This window comes from Phasianus colchicus, chromosome 24, assembly GCF_987193195.1.
Source record: "Phasianus colchicus chromosome 24, bPhaCol1.hap1.1, whole genome shotgun sequence".
NCBI classification, from domain to species: Eukaryota; Metazoa; Chordata; class Aves; order Galliformes; family Phasianidae; genus Phasianus; species Phasianus colchicus.
The window spans coordinates 6412268-6426570 of NC_143459.1; the positions used below are offsets into that span (position 1 = coordinate 6412268).

The following is a 14303-nucleotide window of genomic DNA, read 5'->3' on the forward strand; positions in this document are numbered from 1 at the left end:
GCTGAAGGAGAGCCCACTGCTTGGCTCCCCTCCTCCTGCCTACCCCAGCCTGGCTCCAGTTTCGGGAGATCCCAAAGATCACACAGTGGGGCCTCGCATTGCTCTGAGCCACACTGTGGGATGCAGGACAGCAGCACAAGAGGCTGGGGCTGTCCATGTGCTGTGCCCAGCAATCCCCAGGATGAGCTTTGCTTCATCCCAGAAACTGGAGCTGCTGCTGTCCTGGGCTGGGGCTGGGCTGTGCGTCCTCTCCTCGCTTTCCTCCGCAGCAATGGGAGCAATGCTGCGGGTTGTGCTGCTTCCCCATCTTCCTTTGCAGCATCTTAGAGGTCACAGGAAGCACCTGTGTGTGGCACAGCCTTGTGCCCAGAGCAGCTGGCCATCGCCCTCAGTGCCCATTTGTTCCTTCTGTCTGTCCTGCCTGGCCGTGGGTCGGCTCTGAGCTCTAAGAACTACAGTGCATCCCTGCGATGGGATGCCGGGATGTGGAGCCCAACATTTTGCACTTTTCTTTGCTGGCCCGATGCTGCTGTTGTCCCATGGGCAGCAGCTTTGCTTTCGTTTCAGCCCACAGTGCTGTCAGTCATTTCAGGCCCCACTTTTTTTTTATGTTATGCCTTTTTTTAACCACTGCCGAAATGCCATCTCGTGCTCCCCCTGACCATTAAGATGGATGCTGGTTGGTCACCGCGTCGCGCTGCGCCCTGTGCCGCGCTGCTGAGCGCCGCTGTCCCTCCCTGCAGGTGACGCCGGGAGCGGGCAGCAAACTGAAGCGTCCCACCTTCCACTCCAGCCGCACCTCGCTGGTTGGGGACACCAGCAACAGCTCCTCGCCCGTCTCCTCGGGTGCCAAAAGCGGCCGGGCAGGTAAGTGGGGCAAGGACCGACCGCGGCTGGGGGGGAGCGGGGCAGCGGGCAGAGCCGGGAGCTGCGGGCTGGGCCGTGTGTGGCCGCTCGCTGGCTCTGTGCGGCCACTTGAGGGCTCCGTGCTCCCCGCAGACCCCAAGAAAGCCGCCAGCCGCCCCACCAGTCGCGCCGGCAGCCGCGCGGGCAGCAGAGCCAGCAGCCGCCGGGGCAGCGACGCCTCCGACTTCGACCTGCTGGAGACGCAGTCTGCGTGCTCCGACACCTCGGAGAGCAGCGTGGCCGGCTCCCGCCGCGGCGCCAAGCCTTCCAAAATCCCCACCATGTCCAAGAAGACGACCACTGCCACCCCCAGAACTCCGGGCCCCAAGAGATAATGCTGTACCCGCGCCCTCCGGCCACGCGAGCCTCACCCGCGTCCGATTTTTAACCCCGCTGCGTACATTGGATGTATATTTATTCTAAATGGGAGAAGCTATATTGTTAAAAGTGTAAAAGAAAGTCGTGTTATGGAGCTGCCTTACTTGGTTTTTTTTTCTGTTGTTTTTTTTTTGTTTGTTTGTTTCTTTCTTTCTTTTTTTGTAAGTTACGATTTTCATGTGAATATTTATGTAGATAAAAACAAAAAAAACAAAAACAGAAACGTTGCCTCTCGGTGCCCGCAGTCCGGAGAGGGGCGGAAAACGGAGACGTGGGAGAGAAAAAGAAAAAAAAAGGAAACAAAAAAGGTCAAGATGGGAAAGTGTAAAAAACCGAAGGTATAAATAGGATCTCTGCGCGGTGCAGGGTGCGGACCTGCGATATCTTTTAGGATTGTTTCCTAAATGCATCTTTATAAACTTAACTTGCTGTCTCAGCAAGGTAAATTATATTTAAAAGCAAAGACCTGAATCCTACAGTGTTCAAGGAACTCTTTTTGTAAATCAATACCTCAGGCGGAGACACGTGAGGTGTGGGGACTTCTCGGGGCTTCTGTTTCCATGCATTTTTTTTTAAGCGATGTGATTTTACCCGAAGAGCGCGGAGTTTGGGATGGGATTTGCACACAGCACAGGGGTGTTATGGGTCCCTCACAGCCGCTGTCCTGAGCGATGCTGAGCACCTCTGGTCTGTAGGGATCACACTGCGGGGGGGCACAGGGGCTGCTTCAGGTTGGGACCCCTCAGCACGTCCCACGGCGGCGGCGGGTTCTGCAGGTTGGAGGATTCTTCTGCTGTGATGACCTCAGAGACAACCCGGCGCCTTCACCTGCACCTCCTTTCCTATTTATTACTTCTCTGGCCATCCCACTTCCAACCAGGCGACCTCTGCTCCTAGGAGAAATCTGGACTTACACGCACAGTTGCTTGTCCTTGAAATGAGTCTCACCAGCACACTCGCTGCACGTCCTGCCCGGCTTTTGTACGCTCTTTGTAAGACACCGAACTGAGTGGCCGGGGGCTGCGGGGAGTGGGCTCTGCGGAGCCCCTGTATTTATTGAATGGTGTTCCTCTCCGGCTCTGACCGTGTTGCTGTGTGATTCTCTCAATTGGTTTAAATTGAGGCAAAAAAACCTGAAGCTCTACCAATGAATTGTTTAAAAAAAGAAAACAGACACATTTTTGTATTACAATTGCTTGCGGTAATAAACAATCTTGCCTCCTACCTTACTCCCGAGTTTGGTGTTCCACGTTGGAGGTGTTCATCCCAAGCCCCAGCACAGCAGCCCTGCACAGCCCCACGTGCAGGGAGTGCAGCAGGAGGATCTCTGGACGCGTGGATCCCACTGATGTGGGGACTGAGAGCAGCTGAGGGGCAGGGGGTGGGTGCCCATGGGTGGCAGGTGAGGTTCATCTGTGTGGGCAGGTGCACAGGATAAGTGCCCATTGCAGGGGTGTCTGTGGGGAAGAGTGAGTGAGTGCACTGTCAAGGTTGGGTATCTATGGGTCTGAGTGTCTGTAGGGTTGGATGTCCGTTGGTTTGAGTTCTGTAAGGTTAGATGTTGGCTGCGGTATCTGTGGGTTTGGGTGCCCATTGAGGTAAATGTGGGTTTGGGTGCCTTTTGCATTGGGTACCCACGGGGGTAAACGTTCGTTGGTTTGGGTGCCCATAGGGGTGTACGTCCGTGGGGTCAGGCGGCCATGGATTCGGGTGTCCGTGGGAGGACGGCTGCGCTCTGTGCCGGGCGTGGAGCACCGTGGCCGGGGCGGTGCCGCCGCCGGGCCCGTCCCTTTCCCTCTCCCGGGTCCGACGCCGCGCGGGGGCCGTTCCGCACCGCTCCGCACCGGGCGGGGGGGTCGGGGCGGCGGTGCCATGGGGTCGGGGCGCGGGGGGCGGCTGAGCGCGGTGGCCCTGCTGTGCGCGGCGGCGGTGCTGTGTCAGTGGGGCAGCGGCAGCGTCCTCCGCCGCCGCCTCCCCGCGGGGTTCGGGCAGCGGCGGCTGAGCGGCGGGGAGCGGCGGGACGTGCAGCGCGAGATCCTGGCCGTGCTGGGGCTGCCGGGGCGGCCCCGACCGCGCTCCCCCGCCGCCTCCCGCGCCCCCGCCGCCGCCGCTCCGCTCTTCATGCTCGATCTGTACCACGCCGTGGCCGGAGAAGAGGAGGAGGAGGAGGAGGCGGTGTCGCGTCCGGTGCTCACCGGGCTCAGCACCCAGAGCCCTCCGCCGGGCAGCGTGGTCAGCCACGCCGACACCGTGGTCAGCCTCGTGAACATGGGTGAGTGCGGCGCTGGGGGACACCGGGGGGGCCGGGACGGAGCGGCCGTCGCGGGTAGAACCGACCCCGGACCGAAGTTTTTGCCCCGACGGCTGTCGGCGTCCGTCATCCCGGGCGCTTTCCCCGCGCTTCCCCGCTCGGAAATGGCCCTTTTCGCCTCAAGTTGGGCTTCGGAACGGCGGGAAGGGACGGAGAGGGGCGCGGGGCTGAGGCCTGGGCTCTCCCCACGGCTGCGCCCGAGAGAAAGCGGCGATGGCGAAGGGGAAAGTGGGGGGTGGGAAAGCGGTACGCGGAGCGTGGCTTGGGTTCGCTCGCTCCCCGCTGCTTCCAGCCCTGCTGTGCTGTGAGCTGTAGAGAGTTGAGCTCTCCGGCCCCCCGACTACGGTCTCCATCACGGCACAACCGCGGGAGCTGCAAACCCCGCAGGACGGGGCCGTATCGCCCACCCCGTTGCGGTGTTGCACACGAAGAAGTCGGGCGGGGCGGGCGGGCGCTGCTCTCCCCCTTCCAGCAGAGAAGTGCACCAATTACCTGCGGTGGGACACCGCTGAATCACGGCTCGGAATAAAACCCTCCCGGTCGCTCATTATTGCTGGAATCCCGTCGGGCTGGTTGCTGAGCTCCGGCTTCATCCCATTCCCAGACACTGTGAGCGGCGATGTAGCAGAGCACCAGCCGGCACCCGCCGGGGTCCGCTGGGCATCCTGAGCGCGTACTCAGCTTTTCCTGTCTCTGCTCTTTGATTTAGGCTCTTCGCGTGCTCCTCTCTGCCTGTTGTGGCCAAGCACGAGGTTTTTGGGGTGCTCCCTTGCAAAGATGAGGGGGAGGTGTTGGGTATCCAGCCACAGTGTCCGGGCTTTGGCCGCACCGCGGTGTGCAGTGGGAAGCAGCACTTTAAGACCCATGGGGGGTCATGCAGGTGATGCTGGGAGCAGTGGGGGACAAAGGATCCCAGTGTGGGGTGCCGCAGGACTGAGCTCTGGAGCAGGTAGGGCTACTGAGGTGTCTGTCAAGTCCTCTCCATCCTTCTCTGCATCCCTCTGCAGCGTTGGGCTGCACAGAGATCAGGAAACTCCACAGGACAACCCCCTTGCTGTGCCTGCAGGATGGGGCAGCCAGGACAGGGCAGGTAGGTGCTGGGACATGTGTCCCTAGCTCTGCTCAGTGCTCCGCACATGAACACCAAATCGTGCTGTAACTGCGACCGATTTGGGTGGGATGGGAAGTGGGGCCGCCTGGATCCCCTGCAGAGAGCTGATGAGCACGACTTCAGCCTTCAATTTGAATGGCTTTGAATTCTGCGGCTTCTCCAGCCCCTTCATTTTAATTAAATAATTTTTTTAGTGGGAGAAGGCTAACATTCATTTGCATGCATAATTGGCTATGCCATTACCCTTATGGGATGTGCAAATGCGGGACGGCGGTGCTCCGTAGGGCACCGTGCTGCTCCCCGTGTGGGCATCCGCTGTGATGGAGCCCTGCATGCAGTGCAATCCCCTTCTGCGGGGCAGAGCCTGAGCCCGGGTGCAGCCATGGGCACGAGCAGCTCCAGGCAGCCTTTGGCACTTGGGTTGGCTTTGGTGCCAGTGGCTCTACCTGTCCTCTTCCAATGGGTGATGATGGAGTGCTCTGTGAGAGTGCTGGGGAGGGGGCACAGCCACTATGCCTGCAGCCAGGGGAGTGCTTTTATCCTGAGGTGAAGGTGCCCTTTGTGTTCCTTTTAGAAAGAAGGGTGCTCCATGGGATGGAGCAGGAGCCCAACGGAGGCTCAGCGGCACTCACTGTGCTTGGAAGTGCTCCTCTATCTCCCCTGGCTTTGAAAAGCTCTGGAGTTTATTTTTTTCCCTCCTTGCAAGTGAAGGAGCATCTTCCCTGCACCTCCTTTATACCTATTTTAGCATTCAGTGTGCTTGATGTGGTCGAATATCCTGGCATTTCCTTTTAATTTAGTGCCTGAAATGGTCGCAGGAACCGCTTGGTGCAGCCAGGACCCGTAATTACCACTGATGTGCTTTTATAGAAGCAGCGCACGGAATGCGTACAATGAAGTGCAGCTAAAAATAAAATGGGGGGGGGAGGCGAAGTGTAGGACCTGGGGGCACCAGAGCTGGGGTTGCATGGCCCAATGCCATTATATAAGGTATGTGTGGTGTTACCATTATTTGGGATGGAGGATGTGACACTGATGACTGGGAAAGGACACGGCAGCCTGGCGGGTGGGACAGTGCAGAAGGAGGGGGCAAGGAGAGCAGAGGACCTGGGGTTGGGTGTTTTTAGTGTCTCGCCCGCAGCCCGGATCACCCGCCCACAGCTAATTGTGGGGTGGTGGTGCTGAGTCAACACTGCCCCGATCAATAGCTGGGCCCACGGGGGGGGGGGGAGGGAGACAGTGCCCACTCCAACCGCTGCAGAGAGGCACGGAGATGGGGCACAGAACCTCAACACCGCAATGCTGTGAGCTCAGCTCGTCCCGTGCCTGAAGGATGTACAAAGAGATGCTGGTCTGTGCTGGCTGTCCCTACACTCATCCCCTGCCTTGGCACGGGTGCTGTGGGTGCTCGCTGGCTGCAGGGAGGCAGCTCAGTTGTGGTGTGGGGGTTTTTGCAGGAGCACTGGGGGCTCTGGCAGGGCTGAGCTGTTGGCACAGCGCGGTGAACAGAACAGTGCAGAAAAGGGCTTTTGAGCCATTGCAGCTCCCAGGGGCTCAGCCCCAGGGCCCACCCGGGCAGCACAGGGGGACCCGGCGTCCCCCCACCCTGCAGTGGCTGCTCACTGCCTGCAGGAAGTGGATCCGCATCCGCCCGGCTGCCAGCCCTGAGCTTTATATAAAACAGAGCTGTGGTGAACCCCAGGGCTGGAGGGAATGCAGTGTTGGGTTCAGAGGGGAAAAAAAGGAAAAGAGAGGAAAAAAAAGACCTGTGGGTACATAGTGAGCATCTCAGCGTTCGGTTCAGAGAGGTGTGCTGAGCTGCCCTATGAACAAATGGGCAGGAAAACAATGGGGTGTGTGAAATCAGGAATGTGCCCCACTGGAAATGGTTTAAAATGGCATCTGAGGGTGTTTGATTATTTATTCATGATTTTGTGTGTTTGGGTCTTTTAAAGGAGGCATAAGCTGAGATTTGTATCATTTCATTTATGTTTAAAGCAGGAGGAGCATTAATCACCTTAATTATGTTCAGCCACAGCAGGCTGGAATACTTTTAAAGAACAATTTGAAGAAAATAATTACACATTAGTGACCCGGTGGGGATGCCCTGCCGCAAAGCAGCACTCTGTGCTTTCCTTTATGGGTTTAAAAAGAAGCTTCCTTTCCCAAAAGGCGCCGATTTCTGCAGAAAGCAGACTTTCAGTGAAAGGAGTGGGGTTATTGGCACATAGCACTGACCGGACACCTGCCCTGCTCTCGCCTCGCTCCCTCCGTCCCGTGTTCCCTCAGCACAAGGCAGGCAGGTGTGCGGGCTCAGGGCACGGGGACAGCGTGGCTTCTTCCCAGATAGGGGGACGTGGGGTCAGCCCCTGGCGGCAGTCCCTGACCCCCGTGCCCTGCAGTGGAGCAGGACCGGGACACCTCCTCCCCAAAGCCCTACTGGAAGGAGTTCCGCTTCGACCTGGCTCAGGTGCCCGCAGGGGAGTCGGTGACGGCCGCCGAGTTCCGCATCTACAAAGCGCGGGGCGTCAGCCGGCACAGCAACAGCACCCTGCATGTCAGCATCTACGAGATCGCTGCCGAGCACGCCAACAGGTGACGGGGATGGGATGGGGTGGGGAAGGGTTAGGGATAGGGCTGAGGGTGGGGATGGAGAATGGGATGGGGATAGGGATGGAGAGCGGGACAGGGGTAGGCAGAGGGATGAAAACTGGGATGGAGACCAGAAGGGGGACCGTGATGGGGATGAAGAATGGAATAGGATGAGGCACCAGGATAGGGATGGAGGCTGAGATACAGCATAGGACTGGGAACTGGGATAGAGATAGGGACTAAGACTGCGGTGGGTTTGGGGCCACCATTGAGCACCACCTCTGCCCTTCACCTTTCCCACCCCATGCCAAGTGCTGCTCCACGGCGTCCCCAGGCAGTGACACACGCAGTGCTAGGAGGGAACTGTGCTTTTCCCAGGGCAGCTGCCAGGGTGCCACCTTCACACAGCCACGAGCGCTGTCCTGACCTTGCAGCACCGGGGCCTGTATGGGCATGGGCACAGGAGTCATTTCCATGAATGGCTGTGGGATGTAGGAGCCTCGGGGCGTTACTCACCACTGTGCCCATCTGCAGGGAGTCCAACCTGTTCCTGCTGGACGCCCAGCAGCTGCGTGCCGGCACCGAGGGCTGGCTGGTGTTCGACGTCACAGCCGCCAGCAGCCACTGGCTGGTGGAACGCAAGTACAACCTGGGCCTGCGGCTCTACGTGGAGACAGACAATGGTAAGAACCACTGCAGCATCGGGGCCAGAACCCCAGAAACACCCTCAGTGCTGCCTCAGCTCTGCTGCGTGCGGTTCCCACCTGGGGGGCGGGCGGTGCTGCGGGATGCAGCCTCACCGTGTGAGCACCCAGCGAACAGCGCGTGCGGAGCTGAGGATGCTGCACGGTGCCTGCCTGCAGGACCTGCCCGCATCTGTCCCCCGCTCTGTCCCTGCAGGGCTCAGCGTGGAGCCGGGCTCGGTGGGGCTGTTGGGCCGCCGTGGGCCCCGCTCCAAGCAGCCCTTCATGGTGACTTTCTTCCGGGCGAGCGCCAGCCCCGTGCGAGCCACGCGGGCGGCCAGAGCACCGCGCAGGAGGCAGCCCAAAAAGAGCAACGACCTCCCACACCCCAACAAGCTGCCGGGAATCTTTGGTAAGAGCCCTGCGAAGCAGCCCAGGCTGTGCAGGGAGCACGAGGCTCTGCTGCCCATTTCCGTATTGCTCCTCCAGGCCGGGAGCGCAGCCCTGCCTGCACCCAGGAGGCTCCGTGTGCCCTCTGTGTACCACAGCACAACCCCAACCCCGGGCTGATGCTGCCTCCCTCTCTCCGCAGATGATGTCCACACTGCAGATGGGCGGCAGGTCTGCCGGAGGCATGAGCTCTATGTCAGCTTCCAGGACCTTGGCTGGTTGGTACGGTTCCGATTCCCCCCACACAGCCACAGCTCCCAGCCTCTCGCAGGAGTTTTGGTGACCCCAAACTTCAGAAGAAACCTGGGGAGGAGGTGGGGGGGAGCAGGAATGGAGGAGCAAACAGTGCCCCAGTGCAACATCTTCTCCTTGCAGGACTGGGTGATCGCCCCCCAGGGGTACTCAGCCTACTACTGTGAGGGGGAGTGCGCCTTCCCGCTGGACTCCTGCATGAACGCCACCAACCACGCCATCCTGCAGTCCCTGGTCAGTGCCCGGGGTGGCACCGCTGGGGGGGTTCTGGAGCCGGACCCCTCCTTGTCCCCACGCACAGAGGCTGCCCCCGAGGCCCCGCAGAGCCCAAGCGCTGGGCTCAGCATATTCCAGGCAGGAAGGCTTCACTGCCCGTTTTCCCAAATCCACCCCACATTGCAACCCATGCTCTAATTTCTGGAATTTCCTGACCTGTGAGTGCTTGATTTCCCAATGGTGGAGTCACACCGACTCCGGTGCTCGCAGTTAATTACAGGGAGCGCCGAGTCCTCGGCTGAGCCTTTGAAGGTGTCTCCTGGCAGGGTTTAGTTTTTGCATTAATGAAGCTGCCTGAGCCCCCCCCGCTGTGGGCACCCACCCTCAGCCCCGGCCCAGGGCTCTTCCCAGCTCAGACGTGAATCACCTGGCACTGGGAGCTGCGCCAGCCCAGTGCTGCAAATAGCAGCGTTGGACAGCACAGCACCGGACTTCCGAGCTGGGAGAGCTCTGCTGGCAAATGGCTCACACATGTGGGGTGAGGCCAGGGGGAGCTGCCTGCAAACCTCACAGTGCCAGGGCTCGGCTCCGAGTCCAGAAGACTCAAATGAATGAAGGGCTGTCCAGATCCAATATAAACTGCAGTGAGGACTGCCAAGGGTTTAGAATAAATATTTTTACAAAAGGCTGGAAATAATCCCCCATTCACCCAGGCTTCTCTCAGGTAAGAACTGGGGTGCTTTGAGGCTTCTCCCATGCCCACAACTCCTCTGCCCCCCAGGTCCACCTGATGAAGCCCGAGGCGGTGCCCAAGGCGTGCTGTGCGCCCACCAAGCTCAGTGCCACCTCTGTCCTCTACTACGACAGCAACAACAACGTGATCCTCAAGAAGCACCGCAACATGGTGGTGAAGTCCTGCGGCTGCCACTGAGCACCTGGGGGGAGATGGGGCACCGGGCATCCTTGCTGTGTGTGGGGGGGTTTACTGCAGCAGCACCGGGGCTGCCCACCCAACACACCACCACCCTGTCTGCCCAACCCTTTCCCTTCCCAGAAGTGGATGTAAATAATATAAAACTTCCCTTCTCTCACCACACGTAATGAGAAACATCCATACTATACATGCATAGATATAAATATATAGAGGAAGAGGATTTGTGGTCGGTGACGTCGGGCCGTGGCGGATGTGCGGTGCCCGGGGTGAGGCAGGGCGGCTCCGAGGACAGCTGGGCAGCCCGGCTCCAAGCAGGGCTTTCAGTTCCCTACACAAAAACACCCTCAGCCAATTAAGTAGCCGGCTGACTAACAGGCTCCTGTTTACTTAGAGTTCACAAAACTCAGCCAAGGGGAAAAAAAATAATACATATTGAGCTACAACACTGTTATAAAATAAATGCCTAGTTTGGAAAGTAAACACAGTGTTTCTCTTGCTGTTTTTTAATAAATGTCACAGCACAACGACGTTCTGTTCTGCACGCTGAATTTCGCAATGAAAAAATACTCACGATGGCCTAAAACTGCTCCTATTTGCCTGAAGCTGAGCCCAGCAGGCACTGTGGCAGCTGGGACTGTTCTGGGGCACCCAGGGAACCTGGCTTACCCACACACAGAGGAAAAAACAGAGAAAAAAAAATGCAGTAAACCAACCCAAATCCCAAGGATGGTGAGCACCAAAAAAGGAACATCCCGCTCCTGCTGCCTGGGATAAGGGCTCACCATACTGGAAAGGTTCCATTTGCTGATGAAGGCAACACAAAGCAGCTCAGGATGCAGTAATGCCCCTGGCTGTAATGCTCCTGGGTCAGGGCTGGCTTGGGGATGTCTGCAAGGAGTATTCCAAAACTTGAGATTTAAAGAGCATCCTCACTCAGTGAGAACCCAACAGCCAGGACAGGCCTTTGTTTTTCTAAAATTCGGTTTTATTATTTCTGTGAAATACAGGAAGTCTTTACCAAGCGAGTGGCAGACACAGTGGGAGCAGAAAGCAGCACAGGCACAACGCGCCGCACAGCAGCCGCCTCCCCCCTCGCCCCGCAGCGCCGCTGCAGGCACAGCAAACCAAACCTTGCAGGGGCAGCTGGGCAGCAGCACTGCGGTCACACACACTCCCCACAGTCGGAGATTATCACCTTCTGCTTTGGCTTCCCATCCTTGGTGCCCTGAGCCTGCAGGAGAAGAAGAATGAAGGCTCGCAGATGGGTGGCACAGGGTGGGGGCACACAGCCCGCCTCACCGCGGCACCCACCTCGATCTGCCGCACCACATCCATGCCCTCCGTCACCTCCCCAAACACCACGTGCTTCCCATCCAGCCAGTCGGTTTTATCACAGGTGATGAAGAACTGTGAGCCATTGGTGTTCGGGCCGGAGTTTGCCATGGACAGCAGCCCTGGGACCAAACAGCGCAGCATTACTGGGAGCAATGCCAATAATTAACTAAAACCCCCTCCTGGGCCGTGCAGACAATGCTGGTTTTAAGAGAGTCTCTGAATATTGAAACTGCGGGAAGCTGATGATGCCAAGAAACACCTACAAGTATGAACAGAGTGAAGTGGTGGAGAGCATTAATCTATTTTTAACTGCTGTTTAGCAACAGCAAAGTCTTGGAGATCAGCCTGCTTGCTTTCTGCCACCTTTCCAATGCTCATAGCTACATTGCAACATTCCTCCCCTAAAACCCCACGGGAAAGCAGCTTTGAAATTCTCCATGATATAAGACTGGAAATTAACGTGTGGGCAGAGACAGGGGGCTGCATTTCTGTCCTGGGCACACTGCAGCCGAGGCACTGGGCCAACACAGACAGGCCCTGGGGCTGCTGCTGCGTGGTCAGAGCAGCTCGAGGAACCCCACAGCGCTCACCCTACCTGGCCCCGTGTGCTTCAGAATGAAGTTTTCATCATCAAACTTCTTCCCATAGATGGATTTTCCTCCAGTGCCGTTGTGGTTAGTGAAGTCCCCAGCTTGACACATGAACTGGGGGATGATGCGGTGGAAGCTGCTCCCCTTGAAGCCGAAGCCTTTCTCCTGAGTGCAGAGGCAGCGGAAGTTTTCTGTTCAGGGCAAGGGGCAGAGGTGAGCACAGCAGTACAGCCTGTGAGCCGCAGGGACAGCAGCACTGCTCACCTACAGTCATGGGCACCACGTCGGACCGCAGCAGGATCTTGAGCCGCCCTGCAGGTTTATTGCCGATCTTGATGTCCATGTAAACCTGGGGGTTAGCCCGGGACTTCTTGGCAGGAGGCTCACCCTAGGCAAGGAGAAGGCACACGCAGTGGTGCTGCTGCTGCTCAGCTCTGCCACCTGATGGCCGGTCTGATCCCAGCCTGTGGCACAGGGCCAGCAGCAGATGCAGCTCCAAAAGTCCCTGGAAGCAGCATGCAGCAAATGGAGGCTCCTCACAGCCTGGGGGCTGCTGCAGGATGCAGCAAAAACACTCAGATCCCTCTGGGCTCACCAAGCTTTTGGGGACATAGGGACAGACACGGCCACAGCTCACTCCTGGTTCCCAAAGCTGGGAGCATCCAGTTCCCCACGTGGCCATTCCCCACTCGAAGGCACTCAGCAGGGCACAACCAGCTCCATCCATCCCTACCTCCTGTGTGTCTGGTTTGGGTGCCTCTGTTCCTCCTTCTTCTGTGTTCTCCTCCAGAGTCTTTCCTGAGAACCTCTTCAGCCACTCATCATCTGACCACACTGCAGCAGAGGAGGGCAGGGTGAGCACAGGGCCTAACAACTCAGGACTCAGCGCAGCTCTGGCAGCAGCAGGAGTGCACCCAGGGTGCTGCTGACCCAACCACTCCCAGAACTTCATGCGATCACCCCACCACATGAGGACACAGGGACAGAGCCAGCAGCTCTCCCAGGCAAGGTAAGCTCACTGGCTGTGTGCCACCATCCACCTCACACCAGCACTTTGCTTAGCATGGCGTGGGCCCCCTCCCATCTCAGGTGTGATGGTAACCCTGCCTGGCGTGTGAGTGCCCATCTGGCCCCCTGTAGAGAGCAACTAGAAGAGCAGCCATGTCTGCCTGAGGGGCTGGGGGATGTTTTTGGTTCTCGGGACCCCTCAAGCAGAGCCTTGGGAAACCAGAAAGGCTGATGTGCGCCCAGCGCTGAACACCCACAGGAGTTTCTCCTCTGCTAGGCACCAACTTACCTGGCCGAGATGATCCTTCTTTAATTCGCATTGGTTTGGCTAAGTTCACTCGAATTGTCCGACCAAAGAGCTCAGATTCATTCTACAGAGGACAAAAAAAGAACAAAGCCCACCACAGGGTAAAAACTCACTATGTGCCCTCTGCAGATCTCTGCAGAGAACAGGGCTGGTTTTCTCTCCCCACTTCTGAGCACTACAAGGGCCCCACAACTCAGGAGCTGCACTGAGACCACAGGCAGCGGCAACCCGCCAGCAAAGCAGGGCCAGGCAGGACAGCCCCAGCCAGACCCGTGTCTGCAGCGTCACCCAGCACACGCAGCAGGAGCCACCCCAGGCTGTTCGCAGCTCCCGGCCAGGGCCAGCCGTGTTCCAGCAGAGGTGAGCTCCGGGCTGTGAGGCAGGCAGGCCTCGTACCATGTTGTCAATGGCTGCTGCTGCATCCTGTGTGAAGAGCAAGAGGACACCTCGCTGCAGCCACTTCTCTCTTCCTTTAAAGAAAAAAGCCTCGGCACACAAAGTCGGCGCAGCTCTCTGGAGAAGGCCACCATCAGGCTGTTCTCCTAAGCCTCCCACACCCCGGGGCCGCAGGAATCAACGGCCCTCATATCCGCCCCAGGCGTGGAAACACCTCTTCCACAGCCAGCCCTCAACACGCCCCGCGCCAGTGCCAACCGGAGGAGCGAAGCCGCCGTGCGGAGCCGGGCAGACGCTCCTTGCCCAGCGCACGGCAAACGCGGCGCGCCGACCCCGCTGCAGGGCAGCCCTGCGGCCCGGCCGCCAGCCCGGAGGGCGGCGCTCCTCCCCTCACCTCCGCCAGCTCGAACTCCACGAAGGCGAAGCCGCGGTGCTTCTCTGCGAACACAGCCCGCGCTCAGAGCCCGGCTCACGGCGCGCCGCCGCCCCGCGCGCCGCCACGCACCGGTCTCGTAGTCCAGCGGGATCTGGATGTCGGTGATGTCGCCGAACGGGATGAAGGCGGCGTGCAGCACCTTCTCGTCCACCTCCTCCGCCAGCCCGCCTGCGGCGCACAGCGTTACCGCCCCGCTCGCCTCGCGCGGCGCCCGCGGCCCGCAGCCCCACTCACCCACGTACAGCACCCGCTTGGTGGCCGCCATCTTAGCGCCCCGCCCCGGAAGTTCGCGCAAGCCCCGCCCCTCCGGCGCCCCCTGGCGGCGGGGAGGTGCGAGCGCAGGCGAACCGGAGCCGAGCCGCGCAGAGCCGCGGGCAGCGTCGAAGCAACTCTACCGG

The 14303-nt window shown here is 59.1% G+C and overlaps 3 protein-coding genes across 20 annotated transcripts in view; 2 read left to right on the forward strand and 1 right to left on the reverse strand.

Moving 5' to 3' along the window:
- MACF1 (microtubule actin crosslinking factor 1) overlaps positions 1-2508 on the forward strand; it is a 114346-nt gene extending 111838 nt beyond the window's left edge. For all 18 annotated transcript variants that reach the window (XM_090123808.1, XM_090123807.1, XM_090123802.1 and 15 more), the window contains 2 exons: positions 744-867; positions 1000-2508. In XM_090123808.1, the coding sequence (XP_089979934.1) occupies positions 744-867; positions 1000-1241 (366 nt within the window). In that variant the 3' untranslated portion in view covers positions 1242-2508. The remainder of the gene's footprint in view (positions 1-743; positions 868-999) is intronic.
- A 648-nt stretch (positions 2509-3156) lies between these two features.
- On the forward strand, positions 3157-10294 carry LOC116229901 (bone morphogenetic protein 8B-like). The gene is made up of 7 exons (XM_031594664.1): positions 3157-3556; positions 7109-7301; positions 7833-7981; positions 8199-8393; positions 8574-8653; positions 8807-8917; positions 9681-10294. The coding sequence occupies exons 1-7, from the start codon at positions 3157-3159 to the stop codon at positions 9828-9830; spliced, it is 1278 nt and encodes a 425-aa protein (XP_031450524.1). The 3' UTR covers positions 9831-10294.
- A 492-nt stretch (positions 10295-10786) lies between these two features.
- Positions 10787-14232, reverse strand: PPIE (peptidylprolyl isomerase E). Its single transcript, XM_031594740.2, has 10 exons — positions 14140-14232; positions 13975-14073; positions 13864-13907; positions 13470-13496; positions 13056-13137; positions 12492-12592; positions 12023-12146; positions 11764-11949; positions 11145-11287; positions 10787-11064 (listed from the first exon to the last, which is right to left on the reverse strand). The coding sequence occupies exons 1-10, from the start codon at positions 14168-14170 to the stop codon at positions 10996-10998; spliced, it is 906 nt and encodes a 301-aa protein (XP_031450600.1). The 5' UTR covers positions 14171-14232; the 3' UTR covers positions 10787-10995.
- Between the last annotated feature and the right edge of the window lie 71 nt (positions 14233-14303).